Genomic DNA, 23731 nt, shown 5'->3' with positions numbered 1-23731 from the left:
ATGTGTTCATTTGCATAATGTCTGGTATTGATTTGCATACAGGACTGCAGTGATGTGTCCACCCTATGGAAGTATTTTTGTGGTTGAAGTAACATGTTTCACTTGCACATATGTATAAGCAAACCCACAAATAAAATGTATACTACATTTCCCATTTGTTTCATTGTAAAATAAAAAGTAACTTCACATGTAGTTCACAGAAAATACACATAACCCTCACCAAAACAATGTACTACTCAGCTAAAGCAAGTCCCTTTGAAAAGAAATGCATTTATTTTTAAAATCAAAATTGTAAAATAAAACTAAATATAAAGTAAAAGCAATGACTGCAACTAGCCTGATTATAACAGTCAAAACAAATTGAAAACAAACTGAAAATAAAGTAACCAAAAGAAAACTGAGCTACCAAGCTAACAAATCCAGTCAATTAGTGCTGATCAGCTCTATGCTCCAATATTTAAATTCACTTAAATTAAAATCATACCAACTGAAATTAAACAAAAAAAGGTGATTTGCAATAAAATTCACCTTTTTTGTTTACATTGAGTTATCTTACCTTAAGAATCTGTATAAAACACAACATATTTGTGACAAAAATATCATGTGGTGATTCTAGAAACAATCTAAATGTTCATTAAAATATATGCAATGTTTCATGCTCTGATTAAAGCAGATACAACTTTAGTGTTGCTCAGAGAATCTTGTCAGAACCGTACCTTCTTCCAAGTATTAAATGAAATGGACAGATTTTATGCTGAGTTCACCCTCTCCATTTTTGCCTTCTTCTGTGGTATTGAGAGTGATGACCACTACGATGTAAGGGTGAATGTCCTGTCATGTTTGGTTACTCACAGGCTGGTAGCCTCTTGATGTTTTTATAGAGTGATCATTAATCTATACCTGATACTACTACTCAAAAGTTTTCTCTCTGTGAAGCAGCAGTTATGTTAGAGTTCCTCAGCATGATATCTCCAAGGAAGGTAAAGATAAAAGATTCCAACTATTATGGGAAAGTAAGGGCTGAAAGTAGGTCCTCAATAAATAGTGCTACATACCATTAAGACAATGTCTTAACTATTATTCTTTAAGTCTAGCTGGTTAATTAAACTTATGGTACAGGCAAGACAGAGGCACACTTTTGTAAGTTCCCTGAAAGGGTCAAGTCATAAATCTTTGAAGATCTAAGAAACAGAACAGTGGCACAGTGGATAGTGTGGTTTCCTCAGAGTAAGAGGTTCCCCGGTTTGATTCTCTGCTGGGGTGCCTTCTGTCTGGAGTCTGCATGTCCTCCCAGTGTTTGCGTGGGTTTCCTCGGGGTGCTTCAGTTTCCTCCCATACTCCAAAGACATACAGTAGGTGAATTGACCACTCTAAATTGGCCATAGGTGGGAGTGCTTGTGCAAGTGTGTGGTGTGAATGAACTACCACGGCAGGGCTATTCACCTAGGGGTATAAACTTGGCTCTAGATGATTGTCACTGCTGAAGTGACACATCAATCCCATGTGCAAAAATGAGAAAAAGGGTTTGTGCATGGATAGATGGATGTACTGTCTATCATCCAGGGAGTTTAAGAACCCTCTATATAACTGTAGCAAATTTTTGACACAGGACCTGCCTGATGTGATATTTGTTGAGTTTCAGCTGATGAGCATAACATTTACAGTAAAGACTCTGTGGCAGTTTTATGAAGCAAGAGTCAGATTCTCATCATATTTTAAGACCTCTCATAGCTTTAAATTTGTAATTTGTCATTGTTTGCATGATATGTATATAGATATAGATATAGATATAGATATAGTTAAATATATAGATATAGATATAGAGTGTTCTGTACCTTAATTCCATGCAGTCACTTTCTAACAAAAAATAGAACATCTCTTAGCACATTATAACATTACTGTATTCTGAATTATTCACCAACCTCTATTTTTTTTTATTTGAACAGTGTGGTACCATTTTTACAGGTTAATGTTTTAAAGAGCAGAAATTGCTGCTCCATTATCAATATTAGTTTGTAAAAATTCTCCTTGTGCTGTGCATGGTGCCTGCATTAATTGACTGTATCAAGTCCATTAAACAAGATCAAAAGCAGATACTAGATGAAGTGAAAGAGTAAAACCCTGATAGTGCCATGCATCTCCCTCCATCTCCTTAACTGTTATAACCTTCAGGTCACATAATATTTATTGAATTAAAAAATGGACTATCAAACCTTTTGGCTGGAGTTGATGTGCTGAAGCATGTTTTGCTGAAACTGACATTATTTGCATGAACAGAAACTGCCTCTTCACCTGTCAGTCGTAGCAAACTTTATTCATAAAATTAGCATCTTGCCAGTCATGTCCACATCCAGCACACTAGTGTGTCAGTTTATGTTTATTTGATCTTACCTTGCACTTACTTTGTGGTTCTAACATGAATTTTGCTACTGTTTGTATTACTATAATTTCCTCAGAGTTTATTGTAACATTTATAGCCTAAGTCATTACTTTATATTCCCAAATTTTCTGTGTACAGATGTTCTTCACTGAATAATTTCAACAAAATCAGTGTTCAGATGACAACCTGTTGTATGTTTATATGCTATGATTCACTCCAGACTTCAGATGTACACTGATGCAGAAAATAAACAGATTTTACTTCATATTTATAGGTTCATAGGTAGGTACTAATCTGCCCGAGGGCATTTATAAGCCTAGCCAGAGTGTGTCGGCTTTCGCCGCCCCATTGATTAAGTAACTGATCCTCTGTCAAGCAGAGCCAATTAAATGATCCCAGGAGTGTATTTTCTGTTACCCATCCACTCATCAAGGTTTCTCTTGAAGAGTGTTAGTGAGGGGCTCTGCCTGATGTAATTTGGAATTTTGTTCCAAAGCATGGGGAGTCTCTGTGACAGGAATCTATCCCTCCAGCATGTTCTATTTATTGTTGTGCCGAGGTTTAGCTCACTAGAGCGTGTGGCTCACAGTGACTTGGATTTCTTTAGGTGGAGCATGTCCATCAATTCTGAGCTGGACATGGCTTTGTAAGTCAGGCAGAGATCACCTCTGAGTAAGCGATATGCCACTGAGTATAGCCGGAGTTTTTTTAGTCGGTCTGCATAGGATATATGTTTGAGACCAGTAATCCTCTTGGTGAGGTACTTTTGTGGTCTTTACAGCTGTTGGAAGTGTCTTGTGAGGTACATCCCAAATGGGGAATTGTACTCTATGATGGGTCTAATGAGTGACGAGTAGAGGGGCACTATAACCTCTTTATTTCTAGAAGCGAACCTTTAGTAATTAGATGGGCCACATAGAAGGATTTCCTATCTACTTTGGCAATATGATTGTCAAAGGAGAGATTACTATCTACCTGGGTCCCTAGATCTCTTATTACCTCTTCTGTATTAAGGGGGCTGCCACCTATGTGGTAATTCGTGGGTGTTTTTTTTCCCAAACGGGATGACTATGCATTTTTTGGCATTTAGCTTGAGGCCATGACTTTGACACCAGGTGTCTGTCTCAGTAAGGCCCTTTGGAGGATGTCCGTGTCAGCCGGAGAGTCAATTATGGCTCCAATTTGCAGTCATCGGCGAACTTGGTTAGCAATAGTCCTCCTATGTTTGCCTGTACTTCTGAGGAGTATATGCCGAACAGTAGGGTCCCAGGACCGAGCCTTGCAGGACACCACTTGTGACCTGGAACCCGCTATTCTTACCATGTGAGTTCTGTCTGTAAGCCAGTTGGCAACCCATCTCATGACGTAGGGGTTTATGTTCAGGCTGGTGAGTTTTTCTGTAATACCCAAGGTCAAGGTAGGCTGTGTGAACCACCTTTCCCTTGTCTATGGCCTTGGTGACTGTCACAAAGAAGTCAGCCAGGTTTAGTAGGCATGATCTACCCTTAACAAAGCCGAACTGGGTCGGGTCAAGTGTTTGGAGGTTCCCAATGTCTTTGTTAATGAGTTCCATGATGATGCGCTCCATAGCCTTGCAGACCAGGCTAGTCAGACTTATGGGGCAATAGTTACCAGGGTCAGTTGTGGCCCCTCCTTTGTGGAGAGGAATAACCATTGCTGTGCACCATTCTATGGGCACGTAGCCTGTGGAGAGGCTGAGGTTGAACAGCGTGTTTAGGTGGGGCTTTAGTTCGTTTTGTAGTTCGTGCAAGATGCAGCTTGGGACACCATCTGGTCCCATTGATGCTGTGCTTTTGGCTTTTGAAAGGGCTGTTTTCACCTGTGTGTCTGTGATTTTTGGGACACTACACTTTTCCGGTATTGTTGTGGGCCCTTTTGAAGGTGAGGGGGGGGGGGGTGAAGTTTGCACTGAATCTATTTGCCAGGATGTTGGCAGTATCAGTAGATTCAGTATATTTTGTGCTATTTTGCACTAGTTCAGTGCATATCTGTGAGTTGCCACTTAGATCCTTAACATAGCTAAAGAAGGCTTTGTGGTTATCTTTTGAATCCTTGGTTATTTTTCTTTCAAAGTTAGCTTTGTATGATTTCATGAGGGACCTCAGTTTTTTACTGATACTGCTCAGGGATGTCTTTCCTTTTTGGGATTTGCTTTTTTTCTGAACTAGTTTCCTCCTTCTATTGTATAGCCTGTTTATTGCAGGGGTCCACCAAACTGGTTTCCTTCTCTTAGAGGAGTGAGTCTTGGTTTTGCTAGGGGTGGCACGATCCATGCATACTTGTAGGTGCTCATAGAGTGCATTTGTAAAGGTTTCTGCATCTTGGGTAGCATTATCCTTTAGCGTGGCGGCTGTGAAACTTACCACCTCTGTCTTAAGTAAGGTGAAGTTTTCTTTAGAAAAGTTTTTTACTGTGGTTTCCTTAGTTGGGGTGGTGGTGGGGTGTGGACATCCAGAGTAATTAGTTTATGGTCTTATCTAACCAGTGACGGGTTGACCTCCGGGGTGTGGAACACCTGTAGCCCATGTTGGTGATGATCATGTCCAATATGTTTTCACCTCTGGTAGGGGAGTTTACCAGCTGATCCAGGGCGTTTGAGTTGATGAATTCCAGGAAGCACTGGGCCTGGGAATTTGTACTCGAGTAGTTTTCCCAGTGAATGTTAGGGTAATTGAAATAATTTATGTGATGGGTAATTATCTTAAGCATTCATCCTCTATGGTAATGTCTAAATTACTAGTGCTATTAAATTTAGGTACAAGATCTGTTGTTTTCTCCCCAAATGTACACAGTGTTATGAACAATCACTTATAATATTTAAGATTTATTTCACAAGAAGCTGAGCAACTAAATTAACTACCACAAATACCCGAAATAAGGAATGAGTGAAAAGTAAAACTCTTAAGTAGTTTTGTATGGGGACAAGCCTTCCATAACACACACACACACACACACACACACACACATATGTATATATCTATATATAAAAAATAGAACTTCAATGGACTAAAAGAAAGACACACTGACACTGAACTTTCTTTCTAAAGAAGTTCTTAGTCTTAACAAGAATGAAAGCTTAATATCCATTCAGTGTCAGTGTGCCTTTCTTTTAGTCCATTGAAGTTCTGTTTTTTGTAATTCTAAGTCTTCACGGTTTGTGGTTTTATTATATTATATATCTATATATCTATATATCTCTATGTACAACAATGATACAGTACAACTCTATGTACAGGTCTGGACTTAAATGATGACTAGGCCCACAGTTTCAGCACTCCACACACATCCTCCAGTCCTCTCCTCTGAGCCCCCCCCCTTTTTTTGGGCTCCCATACCATGCACATTACTTTTTTCTTCCTTTTCTCACATTTTGCCTTACTCTCAGCTTTTTTAAGAAGTCATAAATTTCTATATGCGCTGAAGTGCATTTTCTTTTTTTTTCTTTTTACACAACCTTTTCATCCAATACTAGCTTGAACAGGAATTATGATTAAGGAAAGAAATTCACTTTTGTGGTTCAGCTAGCTTTCCCTGCATCCTTTTGACACACCTTTCCTGACCAAGAGAGCACAGTAGCAACCATTTAGGAAACAACTCAATTAACCCAGGGCCAAAGAAGCCATATATTTACAGATGGTCTGCAATGCATTTTAGAGCATTTTCTCAGTATTTTACTCCAATGAAAAAGAAAAGAATTAAAGTCTTATTTTTTTCTTCTTTCAATGAAGACATAAGTTGTGTCCAAGGCTTAATGTTCAAAGCTAACATAATAGTAGCTCACAATAAATCAACAATCCAGTTGTGAGAATACATGGGTCTTATCTGGGAATACTGCCTACCTCCCTAAGTCCCTACATAAGACAGTCGGCTGCCTGTGTATCCCTCTGGTGTTAGACTGGGATGAAAGCATAGATTCAAAATGCCTTAGCCATATATTTCAAGTGACTGCTGATATACATAGCATGTCTCCTTACCCCTAACCATCAAAGTCAGCCACATGTATATGTGCCTAATGTGTGATTGTGAGAATGATTTTAGTTACATATTCTAATTTTATGTTCCTAGACAGTACACCACCCCTACACAAGCTATAATAACCTTATTTTTACACCTCGGAGGTCTGTGAGAAAAGTAAATAAACAATCACCGCACTGTCCTCAGCTCAGTCACAAGCTATAATGACTTCATGGGCAAACCTCTAGGGTTTGACTGTGTAGAAAATTAAAGTTGTAATAACCACACAATTGCCAACCCCCAGAACCCACAGCAGGTTTCTTTACACACACATTTGAGCAGGGCTGGTTTTTGAATGGGTTTGGTTGACAACAGAGGCTATTACCAGCTTTATCCTAAAAGGGTCATATCTCAGCATTGTTCAGGTTATACATCTCAATCAGAAAACTGATACATTTTTCTTCAACCAGCATCAGCTTTTGTTGCGGTCCCCAAAGAGTCAAGGATGATTAAAGGAGCCCCCAATATCCATTTCTACAGTCTGGTGAGTGGGGACCATGAGATTCCAAGAAGATCTAAGTGTCTGAAAGTTCTGTTATATATTTTATGTCTTACTTTTGAAATATAATTACTTGTTAGGTACATTTTTTACGGATACCCAAAAGAATAATGTCTATGTCCTGGCATTATTGGGTGCATGCAGAGATAAAAATCACTGATGTTTTTTCCACAACATAGGTTCCATTCTAAAGCCATCACCATACTCCTATAGTCTTCATGGATTCTTCTGCCAACTCTAGTGCAACTGACTTACCTCCAGCCTGTTTCAGTGTTGGATACAACAGACACTCCCACTCCTTTGAACAATTTCTGGAGAAAATATTTTTAAGAAATAATATTTGAATAGCTTCTAGACACACACACACACACACACACACACACACACACACACACACACACACACACACACACACACACACATACACACACACAAACATAAGTCATAGCAGAACTAGTTTTGTATTTATTTCAGAAAATAGTAATACACTGTGCAACACTAGTACTGCCACACCAGATCATAGCCTGCTGTTTAGCACTAGGGGTAAGTCAGTTATTTGCCTCATTGAGGAGTATTGCATATCTGTCACTGTCCCTGATTTTGTTCATACTTTTGATTTCTCTTTCGTAAAAAGTTTGATTTGCTGGTAAATCATTCAGTATTAAAACAGTCAATCAATCCAGACATCAGAATTTTATACTTATTGTCCAAAAATACATGTGGATGAAAAAAGTGTTATTCTCTTAACATTTTAAGTGAATTACGGTAATATTTAAAATGTATTCCTGATTCTGAGCCTTTATTCTATTATTTTTGGGATTGCACTGAATTCTTAAGCAAAGAACTGGAGAGTTATAGTAAATCTGGTGTTCTGCTAGTATTTATAAACTCCCTGAAAGAGAAAACCATCCCTGATGATCAGAAGTATCTATCAGCTCTTCTTAAAATCCAAAGTTTGCACTGAAATAAGTCACTGTGGGCTGCTGATCTCTCTAGTGCTTACTGTGTTCATGTTAATTATCAGCTTTATCTTAACAGGATCATGTCACAGCCCTGTTCAGGTTAAAGAGCATAATTAGGAAATGAATACAATTTTTTCTTCCTCATTTTAACCAACCAGCAGCAGCTTTTGTGGGGCCCCCACACAGTCAAGGATGATTAAGGGGAGCCTGCAGCCACAGGTATTGCAGAGATCTAAAGCTGGCTATGTAGTTACGAACCACATATAAGACACAGTAGCGATGCAAGGCAGGCAATATATAGAGGATCCAGTACTCGCACAAACTAAATGTCCACTGAAACAATGTTAAAACACCGATTTATTGCAGCACAAAATGAACGTGGTAAGCGCTTTCACCTGAATAGGCTTCTTCAGACTCAGACTTCAGGTCTGAAGAAGCCTATTCAGGTAAAAGTGCGTACCACGTTCATTTTGTGCTACAATAAACCAGTGTTTTAACATCGTTTCAATGAACATTTTGTTTGTGCGAGTACTGGATCCTCTATTTATTGCCTGCCTTGCATCGCTACTGTGCCTTATATGTTGTTCATTTTATTTGAATTGTGGTTGGCACAAGGAGCGTTTACCTGGTGGGGAGTGATTTTCTTTGGATATCTGGCTATGTAGTTAGTTTTAGTGGAGAAAATGTCCAACAGAAGGGTTTAACTAAGCCAGGAGCACTTTGTCAGTGGTAAAATATTTAATGGAATTCTGATGCCTGTTACTTGACAAAACACTATTACTACAATCAGAAATATCTTTAAATTTTAAAGGAGATATACATAAGAGTTATTACCCATGTGGTTTATTACATATACAATAATGCTGTACTAGCTTTTGTTGGTTTGACAGACATGTTATAAAATATCAGGATAAGATAACTTGCTGTGATTGGGGGCCCCCAGGGAACAGGGGACCCCCAGCAGCCACAGGGTTTGCTGGTACCTAAAGCCGGCTATGGTATGTGTCTGTGTGTGTGTGTGTGTGTGTGTGTGTGTGTGTGTGTGTGTGTGTCAGAGAGAGAGAGAGAGAGAGAGTGAGATTAAAAAAATAATGCTTTCATCCTCTCTTTTGCCTTCTCATCAATTTTAATTTTTGTGATTTCTTTAGGGCCCAAAGGAGATTCATCTGTTATAAAAGGTATGCCAGGACCACCAGGTCCTCCAGGTGGAAGAGGGTTGCCAGGCTTTAAAGGACAAACAGGCAAGTGCTCATTAATCAACTTTTTAGTGAAATTATTATTGCAGACCTTCCCCAAATGCATCAGAGGGACAAAAATCATTATTCCCTTAACTTACTAATTAGTATGAGGTTAAGTGGTAAAGTTCATACATGGTTTATTGTGGAATGGATTCTAGACTAGATTCTAGACTACTCACAATGTGAAAAGCTGAACAGTGAAGTTCATACCTCTTAGCTGTCTGACATTTGCCAGGAAATTCTGAATGCGAACTGAAAATAGCAAGAAAAAACATGTAAAAGCAAAACAGATCCAGCAAGCATCCTTCAGAGTTTTGTTTGGTCTCTGTGTCTCATGAAAGCAGTAAGAAGAACATAAGGATTTAAGAATAAGAATTATATGCATATTATAGCTGCATTGACCTGAAAAATGAATAACAAAACATACCTAGAAGGGCAAGGAAGAGCCAGATTTCAAATTAAGCATCTGTACTTCCTGTATCTTGTATCGGCTCCCGAGCATTCAGCACATCTGGCAATGAGTGCCCTTCAGCACTCATTGTTTCCATAGCAGGTATGGGTTTTACAGGATCAGGTTGGTAGCCCAAGGCTCAACCCTCCTCAGAGGGTGCAGCACACACTCACACTCACACCTAGGGCCAATTTAGAATGTCCGGTCCACCTATTGCATGTCTTTGCAATAGACTTTTTGTGCAGTCGCCAACATGTTTCCTATTTGCAATAGTTTGTTTTTAGATGTTGTCCCATATTGTGGGGAAATAATAGAGGATGTGTGTATACATTTTTTATTTTAGATTAGGTTTTGTGTCTTTCGCTCGTCTTATGAACTTTAGGATTTTCTGCATTTAATTGTTGATTTTATGTAAAGTGATAGGTTTTGATACAGGTTTTTACTTATAGAGACACTTGCCTAGAATTGACTGTTTGTATCAAGTGTCATATGTTAATTTTTGTGATTAACTGTTGATTGGCTTTTGGTTGACCAATACCTAGAGCCTTAAGCATATTTAAATCTGCTTACCATTTGTTTTATTGTAAAGTCTGACGAAGCCTACGGGTGAAAGCGCTTACTACAATAAACAACTACTTCTTTTATCTTGGTGTTTGGATTGTTCCTTGGAGTTTCATTTATGCTACTTGTTGGAATGCCATTAGGAGCCCACATCTGATTTTTATGACTGTTTTGTTACTCATTATTATATCTTGTGTGGGACCCGTGCTCCGTTTGCTGTGTATGTTGTGTTTGGCTTTTGTTATGTTTACAATCTATGTTGAAACACAGGTGCCCAGTGGGAAGCTAGCTGGAATAAAGAAGCTGAACCACGACAAAGTAAAATCTTCTTTTTTAATACAAAATGGTGAGCACTTTTGCAATGGTAACCATTGCTTCATCAGTTCATTCAAACAGCAGCAACACTTAAATACTTTAATTCATTACAAAAAACAGCCAATCCTACCACTTAAAGTTAATTCAGCACTTAGCAATCAATTATTTATTTTATTTTATTTTATTTTATATTTGTTAACCTGGAAAGTCTGACTGGATACATGTATATTTTCAGCGGAGGCCTGGGGAGAAAAGCTCCACATTGCAAATAAGTGACACTTAAAGATGTGGTTACATAGAAATCGTAACATTTAACAAATCATTGACAATTTATAGTCAAGGTTCCATTTAAATGAAGCAAACATTGTGGGTTTATAGTGTAAATATACAGAGATAATATTATACATCTTTGAAGTGTGTAAAAAAGAAAGAAAAGTATTTCAAGGCTGAATATAAGGATGATAGCTAAGATAAAAGGTGGTTAGCTAAAAGGGAAAGTGATTGTGAATAGAATGTAGAGGGGAAGAAGAGTGTAGGCTCAGAATGGGTAGTAAACAAGATGTCTTCCTGATAATAGAATTCTAATGGTTGTAGAGAAGTGAATGTTGTCTGGGTGGGGAATGGTTATTAATGGGCATTTCACCTCTGTGAGCTGTGTTTTTCTTACCTTTCTCTCTTTATTTGTTGGGTTAGTCTGAGTTTAGAAATGGACATAGCCAGTCACTGTTCATATACATCTTTAGGAATATTTTGAATTGAGGCAAGGAGCATGTGGTGGTTAATTCAGCAGGAAGTGAGTTCCATTTTTATCCAGCAGTTGGCTTTGGTAGCTTGTACTAGCATTCTGTTGGATGAACTGAGGGATGCTAGGTTGCAGTAGGGGGTAATAATATTAGTCAGAATAGGGGTACTGGTAGGTTGGTAGAGGATTTTATAAATAACTATGAGTTGGTTATAATGGAGCTGATTGGGTAGTTCTAGCCAGCCTAATTTATGAAGATTCTGACTGTGGTGGGTTCTATAGGCAGAGCCTGTGGCAAATCTTGCTATATTGTTATAGCAGCTAGTGATTTTGTTAAGGTTTGATTTACTTAGATTTGTAAGGATAATGTAAGCAGCAGGCACACCAACAGCAGGTTAACGTATTTTAATAAAAACGTTTTCGCTACTGTCAAACAGTAGCTTCCTCAGACAGTAAGAAAAAAACCACCAATGCACTTTATAACAAGTAGAAAAATACAAAGTAACATCATTTCCGGTGCAGGTGGATCCAGTATGCTCCTTAATTAAACAATTACTAGGGAAAAGACAAAATCAGTATACCTAGCATTTCTTATTTAAAAATACTGAAGACATTTAATTTACATAAACAGTTAATTTACATAAACAGTATACCCCCAGACAGGCGTAAGCCTGTAACTACATGAGTATAGAATACCAATCTTAGTATATATGTAAAAATCAAACAATAAAAATTATTAAAAATATTCTAATTTTTAAAACTGAAATTTTTAAGTGAAAGCCCAAGCCTCGAAGAAAGTTCAACTAGCAGTACTTATACAAGTATATTTAAATTTAAAAACTTGTCTTTACCTTCCAAATTCAAAATACACAAGGTAGTACCAAAAATCCGATTTTTTACAACATTATAACCCGTAAATTCAAGGTCTAAGATAACTCTTATACTTTAATATAACAGAAATATTACATGATTCATTTAACCCTGGTGGGGCGAATGCATTAAGGAGCAGTTGCCATTCCAACTCTTTTATTTCCAATAGTAAAGGTTGGGGCCCCCCTCTTATACCTGATGTTGTATAAGTACTGCTAGTTGAACTTTCTTCGAGGCTTGGGCTTTCACTTAAAAATTTCAGTTTTAAAAATTAGAATATTTTTAATAATTTTTATTGTTTGATTTTTACATATATACTAAGATTGGTATTCTATACTCATGTAGTTACAGGCTTACGCCTGTCTGGGGGTATACTGTTTATGTAAATTAACTGTTTATGTAAATTAAATGTCTTCAGTATTTTTAAATAAGAAATGCTAGGTATACTGATTTTGTCTTTTCCCTAGTAATTGTTTAATTAAGGAGCATACTGGATCCACCTGCACCGGAAATGATGTTACTTTGTATTTTTCTACTTGTTATAAAGTGCATTGGTGGTTTTTTTCTTACTGTCTGAGGAAGCTACTGTTTGACAGTAGCGAAAACGTTTTTATTAAAATACGTTAACTTGCTGTTGGTGTGCCTGCTGCTTACATTCTGCTTTTGGGTTTTATTTGTTTGAATACTTTCTTTTTTGTTTACTAGATTTGTAAGGATGGGTAAGGTGTAGAGAACTGTTGACATCAGATGTGCCCGAGCTATGGCAGTTCTGGCAGATGGAGTTAAGAATTGTTTAATCCTATAAAAGGAGTCAGGGGAGATTATGGTGCCATTGTTAAATGAGATTGTAATTATTGGTAATGTTAACTTACGGGTAGGGGAGAAAAATAGAACTTTGGCTTTGTTTGGGTTCAGTAGGAGATGATGATTATTGAGCCAGTTCTCTACTTTGCTGAAGGTGATTTGGGATGGGGATTGTAGTTCTGTGGGAGTGGAAGCAAAGCAGATGAGTGCAGAGTCATCTGCATACTGTATACAAGTTGCATCTGGGATAACTTTGGGAAGGTCATTAATGAAAATAGAGAAAAGAAGGGGACCCAATATAGAGCCTTGGGGTACTCCAAGGTTGACAGGTAGAAGGGGAAATAGATTGTCTTTCCATAGAACAGCTTGTTGTCTGCCATGCAGGTAAGGGTGGAACCAGTTGATTACTGGGTTGTCTAAGGAAAGTGATTTTAGAGAGTCTAGGAGTAGGTGCTGATTCACCATGTCGAATGCTTTTGATAGATCCAGAAAGAAGGCAGAGGAGAGCTTATTCTGATTATGGTTGTGATTTATTGTGTGAGAAAAGGAGAGAAGGGCAGTAGTTGTACGATGGGCAGGTCTAAATCCATGCTGGGTTGGGGCTAGAAGAGTATTCTGAGTAAGGTGAGTTAGAATTTGCTTATGTATGCATTTCTCCATTATTTTGGCCAAGGGAGATAGTATGGCTATAGATCTGTAGTTAGAGAGTTCTGTGGAGTTTCCCCCTTTATGAAATGGAATAATGTGAGAGATTTTCCAGATGGAGGGGATGTAGGATTTGTGGATAGTAGGATTGATTAAGATGGAGATAGGGTATGCTATCTCATTAGCGGCCTTTTGCAGAAACTCTGCAGGAAGTAGGTCTGCTGCCAGGGTGGTGGGTTTTAGTTTCTTAAGTAGGGATTTAATATAGTCAGTGGGGATAGGATCAAATTTGAAGGGAGGGATATTTACTGAGTGAGTATGGTTGTAGTAGAAGAGGTGGGAGATAGATTATTAGCTAGGGACTGGACTGTTTCTGTGAAGAAAGTATTAAAGGTATTTGCAACACACTTAGAAGGTAGCTGTAGGGTAGCTGAGGGGGTGGGGTTTGCAGATTTACCTGGATGGAGCAGTTTATTCAGACCTGACCAGAATTTTTGGGCTGGTTTTGGTGTTTTTGCTGTAAATTGAAATAGTAGTTTTGTTTGTCTAACACAATAGACCTTTTTGTCTCATTTCTCATTTGTTTGTATCTAATGTAGGCTTGTGGTGATTTGGTGGCTCTCCAGGATGTCCATGCTGTGTTTCTAGCAATAAGTTATTGTCTAGTACTATTGATTAGCCATGGAGCAATTTTGTTTTTGGTTCTGATTGTTCATGTAAAAGCATGCCTGTGTAAGATGGCAAGGAATCTAGCATTGAAGTCTGAGACTACTTCATCAAGGGGAAGTACTTTAAGATTGGCCCATTTGCATGAGTTAAGTTCGGCTTGGAAACTAGTTAGGTTAAAGTTCTTTGTATACCTAAGGGTTTTAAAGGTGGCTTAGTGAGACATGTCATCCTTTTTTCTGATATAGGTTAGGAGGTGGTCGCTCATGTCCTCAGGTAGGGTGCCTGATTTGTATAACTGAGGTTTGTTATTTATTAAGATCCAGTCTAGGATACTTTCCTTATTGTTGAGCTTATTGATTCTAGTGGGGAAGTAATAATCTGAGAGAAACCATATGAGCTGATATGGATGGTGGGGAAGTTTGATGAACATGTTAGCCAGTTAATATTGAAGTCCCCGAGAATAATTGTTTCTTGGGGGTGGTTAGTGGATAGCCATTGAAGAGTGCATTCTAAGGTGTCTGTGTTGTTGCCTGGAGGAATATAGCTACATACTATGTTTATAGATTTGTGTTTAAGTTGGACTTTTGAGATGATTGCTTTGGAGTTGGTAGTCGGTAGATCTTGTGGGGTGCTAATTGTGGATACCTCAAGAGTGGATTTATATAGGATGGCTACTCCACCTCCTTTTCTACCTTTCTGGCCAAGTCTTACTATATTGTAGTTGGGGGGTATAATTTCATCATCAGGGATAATGGGTTTGAGCCAGGTTTCTGTAAGGCAGAGTAAATCAGGGGAGTGCATGTCCAGGAGGACATGCAGACAGTGGATTTTCTTATTTATACTTCTGATATTTAGGTGACAGACTAGAAATGAATTAGGGGCATCATATGAGCTTCTTAGGTTAGAAGGAGTACTATTTGTGGGGTTAGTGGTAGCAGGTGAGTTTGGGCCGGGGTTATGGTGGATGTCGCCATCAGCTATGAGGGTAGGTAGTATACTCCTTATGAGTTTGGTGATCTTTAGCAGGAGTTGGTAATAGTTTTTATTCCTAGGGTTTAAATATGTAGGCTGTTTGGGATAAAGAGGTTTTGGAGTAGTGGAATTGGAGAAGAAGTGGGGTAGTATTGGCGCAGGAGTGAGTGTCTGGATGCTAGTGGTGGTAATTGAAGTAGGATATTGAGTGTTAGGTAGATAGTAGAATTCATAGGCAGTGAGAAGATAAATTATTAAAAGTGGGGGTATGAGGTAGTAATGTGGTCTCGGTTGTGGAGATAGGGTGGGAGTTAGTGGAGACATTGTGGGGTAAGGTAGTAGTTGGGTCAGAGAGTGTGGGTGGGGTGATAGAAAAGAGTGAATTATGATGGGTTGGGAGTGGGAGTTGGGTGTACAGAAAGGATGAATTGTAGTTGGATGAATGTGATGTGTGGGAATGGCAGAGTAATTAGGGGGTGTGGTTAGGGTAGTATAAATGTAGGAGCACTGGGGGTGGGTGGGAAATGGGGGCATGGTAGGGGAGCGGAGTGAGCCTGCAGGGTGAATGGAGTGGGTAGAGCCAGTGAAGGACTAAATTCTGAGAAAACAATCAGTGGAGTGCTAACTGTTAAGGTAAGTTTAAGGGGAGATAGTAGGTTGTGCAGTTGAGAAATGTATAGTAAAAAAGAGGGGTATAGTGGGTCTACCAGGCAGATAAATATATTAGGAAGTGAATGCCTGAGATTTATAAAATAAGATTGGAAGATAGTTATTCAAGGAGATTAGACCTGGCAAGAGGGTACCACCTAGAGAGCAAAGGTTATCCTGCAACCAGGCTACTCGCAGGGCCAGCAGATCTAGTGGGAAAGGGAGAGTAACACAGGAGTTGTATGAAGAGGCTATAAGAGGGGAAGGTATGGAAGTTGGGAGGAGAGAAGGTTTTGGCTGCTGGCTGTCCTGGCTAGGGAGTGTACAATTAACACCTGGCATTATATAACAAGTGTATTATATACAAACAGTGGTTTTAAAACATACTTTCTTGTATCCTTGAAAGAAATGATGCCCAGAGAAAGGTTTGGCTATGTTCCTTAGCTTGGGGAAGAGGCAGCAATCTTAGACAGGGCAATAAAGCCAAAATCTAGTACAGGTAAGGCAATTAATTTTTATGGTTATGTTTTGCCCTTGGTTAATTGCTAAAGTCAGAGAAATTCTGTTTAAAAACCATATATGCAAAGTGTAAAGGCAAGGACATGTGGATAAATATAAATAAAATACATAAAAAGTCAATGAATAAATACATATGCTCATGTTTCTCATTTAGTAACTAAATATGTGCATAGATATAGACATAAAAAATATATAAAATATATATAAAAGTATAAGCAGTACACACTCAACAGCTAAATGAATACATATATTCTGCCTAGTAAATGCACACATTGTTCACCTAGTAAATACATATACTTTAATACATACATTTCAATAAATACTTGCCTTTAATAATATCTATGCTAAAAGCAGCTTAAGAAATACTGTCATATTGACTCAAATCCCTGCATGTGTTTATGTAGTCTTCTCATGTTAAAACATTTACTCAAGTGGTGTTATTATTTTTATTTATTATTTTAACCTTCTAGATTTCAGCACTGGCTTCAGTGGAACACTATAGCTCAAACCCAAACCACTATTTGCTCCTAAATGCAAAATCCATTTTACTTCCATATTTTTCAGAAGTATTGACTATGTCCCCCATCCTGTTGCTGACATTCTGGATGTGTAAACCCTAAAACAAAAATATATGGTCACCCCCCTTGTCCAATGTATTGTCCAAGGGCAAACGTTACCATAGTAATTAATTGATTGTTGATTGATGAATTAACTTTGAGTGGTAGGATTGGTTGTTTTTGTAATGAATTAAAGTCTTTAAGTCTTGCTGCTATTTGAATGAACTGTCTGATGAAGCAATGGTTACCCTTGCAAAAGCGCTCACCATTTTGTATTAAAAAAGAAAATGTTACTCTGTCATGGTTCAGCTTCTTTATTCCAGCTACCTTCCCACTGGGCACCTGTGTTTCAACATGTTCAACATTTGGGCTGGTTTGGATTTATTTGTTTGCTGCTTGTGTATCTAATGATGGTGGAAGGTACTGTGAACATTGCAGAGGATGCAACAGTTGGTGTAAATGTGGAAAGGAGACTTCTGAATTTGCTGACAAATCAAGATAATCCACTGCTACAAACAGGTACTCTTAATATGAACTTTGAGACTGTTAATACTAATAATACCAATGAAGCTGAAACACGCAATTTGAAAAGAAGTGTGGAGAATGATTTGTATAGGTTTAAGCGGCTTCAGAGCCAATGGTTCCATTTTGAAGCCTACTTAAACCTAAATGTTATATTAAGGGGACTCAGAGTACTTACTATGCCAACATATGGAAACACCTACTCCACTTTGTTAGCCCAGTGGCAACAAATTAATCTTAACACCAGTAAAGCATATATACAATTGTTGCTGGACTTTTTCAAGCTGGTGGAACAAGATCTTAATGAAAAGATATGTCAGCAACAGCACAAACTGTCTGTGCTTTATGGGGAAGCAGCTACTGAAGTTTTCATGCATGAACTAATTGATGAAATCTTAGCTATGAAACCGGACTGTTTGAGCAAAAGAAAAATAAATTGTGTAGGGATTTAACAGATTTCACTAACCAGCATGTCTTTACTTGGCTGAAACCTGCAGTCTGCAGAGCAGTCCACTACCAATCGCAACCTGCAGTCTATGAAAGAAACCAATGGGCGGTTAGAGGTACCACCAACAGCCTACTAGCAGAGGAGAGGGCGAGTTCAGTCATTTGAGTGGCATGAGAGACCGAGGGTGGAGCATGGGGTACAGACTGAAAAGAGGACCAATGCACTCGGGGAGGAAGAGGAAACAATGAATCAACAGCTAGGAGGGAGTGTCCTTTCACCAAAAGAGGTACATTCCATTTACTCTACACCGATGGAAGTGCCATTGTCTTCGGCAACTAATGATAAGGCAACAACTGCCTCTATAACTACAGCCATGGTAAGAAGGAAGATTAATATGGAAGGAGGACAACAACAGGTTTTTCCCATTCTACCCCGACTGTTTCAAGCAGGGAGGAGAAAATCTGTGGAATGGGGCACTTACACGGGCCAGAAAAGGAAAGAGACACCAGGTCAGTTACAAACTCACACTTTGAAGAAAATGTGGGTGTATGGGCAGGAGAGTTAATATGTAATATTTCTAAATATGAACTGTCTGCAGCTGAGACTTCTTTATTGAAAAGAGGTTTAAATTTTATATCTTTGACTGAAATGAACATTAGTGAATTTTTGTTATGCCTACGTATGTTTACTAGAAATGTAACATTGAAACAACACTTTGGAAGTGGCAATGAGGCAAGGGATGTTCAGTTTAAGAAAAACAGTCTGTATGTACCAATATTGCCACATAATATAGAAACCTTCTTAAAAGCTTATGAAAATGCCATTTATAGCACAGAAAATAATAGTTTTTAGAAGAAGGAAAGTATAATTTGACAAAGAGTGAGCATAAAGCACTGTGTGACTTGCAGACCAATGATAGCATAGTTATAAGACCCGCTGACAAAGGGGGACCAGTAGTGATACTGAATGCTAACTTTTATAATACAGCTATGCAAGAAATGTTATTGGATCCAAATGTATATGCTGAAGTACCAACAGCAATTGTGTTTGAAATGAGTGAACAGATTCCTAGTCCTTTATATTAATGCATGTGTATGGAACTATTAAGCAAAGCTCTTTTTAATTATTTCAGTGTTGAAAATCCACTCATACCTCAAATCCATGGCCTCCCCAAGATACACAAAGACCAATATAACCCGAAATTTAGACCTATAGTAGCAGGAGCAGGATGGCTAACAGAACCCATTTCTATATATCTGGATAAGGAATTGAAGACAGCACTTAATGAATATGTATATGTCTTGAAAGACACAGAACAGTTTTTAGTGGACCTTTATGGGGCAGTGAAACAAATGGGAACAGTAGATATGGGGATGTTGGCCACACTAGATGTAGTGTCTTTATTTACAAGTATACTCAATGACCAGGGGATAAGAATGGTGAAATCAGTATTGACAAGTCAGGGATAGTTTATTTAATACTAACACAGACTTTCTCTATATGTTACTAGAATTGGTACTAGAGCACAACATATTTATGTTCAATGGCACATACTACAAGCAGTTGTCAGGGGTTGCCATGGGCACAAGTTGTGCCAACACATATGCAAACCTGGTTATGGTTAACTGTGAATATGAACACCTAATAGGCAATCCCCAAATAGCCTTTTATAGGCGTTTCATAGATGATCTTTTTATTTTTTGGAAAGGCGATGGTGAACAATTTAAATCCCTGTATGTATACCTGAACACTACCAGTGACTTTTTAAAGTTCACGATGAACTGTTCTGAGATAAGTTTAGACTTCCTGGATGTTACCATATACAGAGAAAATGACCAATGGTTTATGAAATTACATAGGAAACAATGTTACAGACCATCTTTTCTACACAGATACAGCATGCATAACCTTAGAATTTTTCCTAACATTATCAGAGGTCAGGCAATGAGAACATCTCACCTATGTTGTCAAGATGAAGTGTACAGAAATGAGTTAACTAAGCTAAGAACAAGTTTCATTAATAGGGGGTATAGTGAACATGAAACTGACAAGGTGTACCATAATGTACACAAAGAAAGAAAAGGTAAAGCTAAGCCCTACTAATCTGATAGAGTAGGTAGTGACAGGTTAGATATTAGGAATAGTGTACTACCATACATTCCTATGGTTTTACCATATACAGGGGATGTGAAAAGGTTTGAAACCATCATAAGACAACATTGGCATATGTTGTTAGTAGATGAGGATACCACCAACATAATGGGTAGACAACAACATTTTGCATTTAGAAATAAGAAAGATCTGAAACAGCAGCTTTGCTATCCAAGGACACCTGTTCTGATGGATAACACAGTGAACAGTACCCATAGATGTGGAAAATGTACACAATGCATTTATATAGATGAATCAAGGTTTTTTAAACACCCTGAAACAGGGTGTCTATGGGAGCTAAGGAATTCTGCTGATTGCAATACTAAGAATGTAGTGTATGTAGCTCACAGCACAACAGGTTTCCATTTCTGTGTTGGCAAAACTAACCATCACCTTAGGGAACGGATAAAGGACCATCTTTACTGCACTAGAAAAGGGCAATTGTATAGTGTTTTGGCTAAGCATACACTGGACAAAGGGGATGACCATATATTTTTGTTTCAGGTTTTACACATCCAGAATGTCAGCAACAGGATGGGGGGGGGGGGGGGACATAGTCAGTACTACTGAAAATATGGAAATAAAATGGATTTTGCATTTAAGAGCACATAGAGGTTTGGGTTTGAATGATAGTGTTCCATTGAAGCCAGTGCCAAAATCCAGAAGGTTAAAACAATAATATTTAAGTAAATGTTGTTTTGACATGAGAAGACTACATAAACACATGCAAGGCTTTGGGTCAATATGACAGTATTTCTTAAGCTGCTTTTAGCATAGATATCATTAAAGACAAGTATTTGTTAAAATGTATGTATTAAAGTATATGTATTTACTAGGTGGACAATGTGTGCATTTACAAGGCAGAATATATGTATTCATTAAGCTGTTGAGTGCGTACTGCTTATACTTTTATATATATTTTTATATCTATTTTTATGTCTATATCTATGCACATAAGTAATTACTAAATGGGGAACATGAGCATATGTATTTATTCATTGACTTTTTATGTATTTTATTTATATTTATCCACATGTCCTTGCCTTTACACTTTGTCTATGTGGTTTTTAAACAGAATTTCTCTGATTTTAGCAATTAAACAAGGGCAAAACGTAACCATAGTAATTAACTGAGTGCTGAATTAACTCTGAGTGGTAGGATTGGTTGTTTTTGTAATGAATTAAAGTATTTAAGTGTTGCTGTTGTTTGAATGAAATGTCTGATGAAGCAATGGTTACCATTGTGAAAGCGCTCACCATTTTGCATTAAAAAAGATTTTACTTTGTCGTGGTTCAGCTTCTTTATTCCAGCTACCTTCCCACTGAGCTCCTGTGTTTCAACATTTTCAACGTTTGGGCTGGTTTGGATTTATATGTTTACAATCTATGTGGTGGCTGTGAGTCTAATGTTTTTCAAAGAAAACCAAGAGAAAACATTCCAGGACTGAAACATATGAGAGAATTACAGATTACAGATATATCACTCCTTATAGAACAATGGGAAAAGAGGCCATCATGAGCGAAATTACTGATCTCACCTGAGAATGCAAATCACCCTGACAATAGGTAGAGACACCCTAGTGGAGTGACAGGGAGTAGAAGAGCTGAAGAAGGTGACTAGGGTGACAAGTTTCTGGGCTGATTACCACATGGATTTGAGAATTAGTATGTTCAATGGAGGAGAAAAGAAGAAATAGATTCTAGTAATTAAATGTAAGTTGGGATGTCCTTGAGCATGACAAGTTACTACCAGGGATTAAAGGAATCCTAAACAGTCTACATTTCCTCTCTTTCTTTTTTCTGTTAAAATTTTCATCTGTCTCTAATCTGTAGAAGATACTTTCTCAAGAAGAAGATGCTGTAGGAGAAAACGTAGAGAAGGAGATGTCAGACACCTCACTATGAACAGTGAACAAAGGTGTACAAACATAAGAGGACAAGTGAAAAAGTTAGTGAATTCAGTCTACATTATTATGTAAGGGGCATGATGTGACTTTAAGAAGTGCTATAAACAAATAGCTGGCTTGATTTTTCATTCATGGATAAATAATTTAAGACTATTTATGTTTGCATACACTGTCACTGAATGCATGCATAATTTAGGCTAAACTGGTTACAATTTTGAAGTTAACTGTAGATCACGAAACATGACCTTTTTGGACATCTAGCAATACTATTCAGTAATAGCCCTCAAACAAGCTCCTTGTGAAGTGAATGGAGGACTGCATCTGTAATCCCACTACACAGGGTCAGGCCACTCACTGTCCAGGAAAATACAAGATTGTGAGCCTGACTGATTTTGTATGTAAGGCAATGGAAAGTATTATCATGGACAGTAGCTTAAAAAAGGTGGGGCAAAGGGGTTATGTGCCCTGGGTGCTATCCTGAAGTGCCATTCTTGCATTCTTCTTTCTGTATGAAGTCAAGGTTGCTCAAACAGGATGAAGTCTCTGAGCTTCTCCTTATCCAAATTGTTATAGGTAGAGTCTCATATTATGTCCTTGCAAGCTACAGTTCACCCTCTTTGACCTAGAAAATCCATAGCTCATACTTAGACCTACTGGAGACACTTACTATAAAACCCAATACCATATCCATGGGGGACTTTAAATATCCCTCTTTAAACTGGGAATCCTACATGACACCAAATATGCAGGCCCAGAGATTCCTGGACTTTATAAACACAAACACTTTGGACCAGTTAGTCCATACATCCACTACAGGTGCAAACACACTGGACCTTGTACTCACAAATATAGGAAAATGCTGCATCACCTCCACCTCCCATGTAGTGTCCTTTCTGGTAAGGTCAGACAATAAGGCTCTCTCCTTTGAAACACAAATCAATGCTGTGACCTCAGCAAGCTTGTAACAGTTAGGAACTACTCTATGGCAAGCTGCCTATCATTAAGCGATTACCTGACAAAATGTCAGGCCCCTCCAAACCTGGAGAACACAGTTGTCTATACAGAATTGTATATAGAAACCCAATGCAATTATGTTAATGGATGCATAGAGATAGCTGTGCCTACCAGAAACAAGGCAGAGCAAACTGAAAAAACAAACCACCCTTGTGGAATCCAAACAAACACACTGCACAACAAAAGGAAAAAAGTCATAGCTAAAATTAGGAAGTGCAATGCCCAGCAGGGTAAAAACTCTCAGGCTAAGCAAACAACAAAGAGGGAAAATTAAGTCTACCAAAGCCAGTTTTAGGTAAAGTTAGCCACCTAGGCCAATGACAGCCATAAGGCTTTCTTTAGGTATGTTCAAAACCTCTAAGGTGGTATACAACCGATTGTTAATGGAGCAACTTCTACAAAGATGGAAGATATAGCAGATCTGCTGACTGACAAATTCAGCTCCAATTTTACCCCCTCCTTCCCCCCAGCCACCTCCCCAAGTAATACCATGAAATATAACTCCCCCAACTATCACTAGAGAGCAGGTCCTAAATGTTATTTCAAGGCTAAAAACGCTGCAGTGATCGGCCCCGATAATATCCTAGGATATCTCCTAAATAGCCTGAAGCGTGTTGTATCTATAACTCTGGGGTCACTATTTAACCATTGCCTCCAAACAGGCTTTGTGCCATGTGAATGGAAGACTGCTACAGTCATCCTTGTGCACAAGAGAGGTCCATCAATGGACTCTGGGCATTTCAGATGCATAATTTTTACTAGTCACATATGCAAAGCCATGGAAAGAATTACCATGGCTATGATTAATAATGACATAGCAAAC

At 38.2% G+C, this 23731-nt stretch overlaps 1 protein-coding gene across 2 annotated transcripts in view; it reads left to right on the top strand.

Annotated features, from left to right (window-relative positions):
- The window catches only part of LOC122800784 (collagen alpha-3(IV) chain-like), a 1680215-nt gene that overhangs the window by 891548 nt on the left and 764936 nt on the right, over positions 1–23731 (top strand). For both annotated transcript variants that reach the window (XM_044070045.1, XM_044070046.1), the window contains exon 27: positions 9025–9117. In XM_044070045.1, coding sequence (XP_043925980.1) covers positions 9025–9117 — 93 coding nt within the window. The remainder of the gene's footprint in view (positions 1–9024; positions 9118–23731) is intronic.

The sequence above is a fragment of the Protopterus annectens genome, chromosome 4.part1, assembly GCF_019279795.1.
Source record: "Protopterus annectens isolate FY-2018-M chromosome 4.part1, PAN1.0, whole genome shotgun sequence".
Taxonomy (NCBI): domain Eukaryota; kingdom Metazoa; phylum Chordata; order Ceratodontiformes; family Protopteridae; genus Protopterus; species Protopterus annectens.
This window is presented reverse-complemented; position numbering and strand designations above follow the sequence as displayed.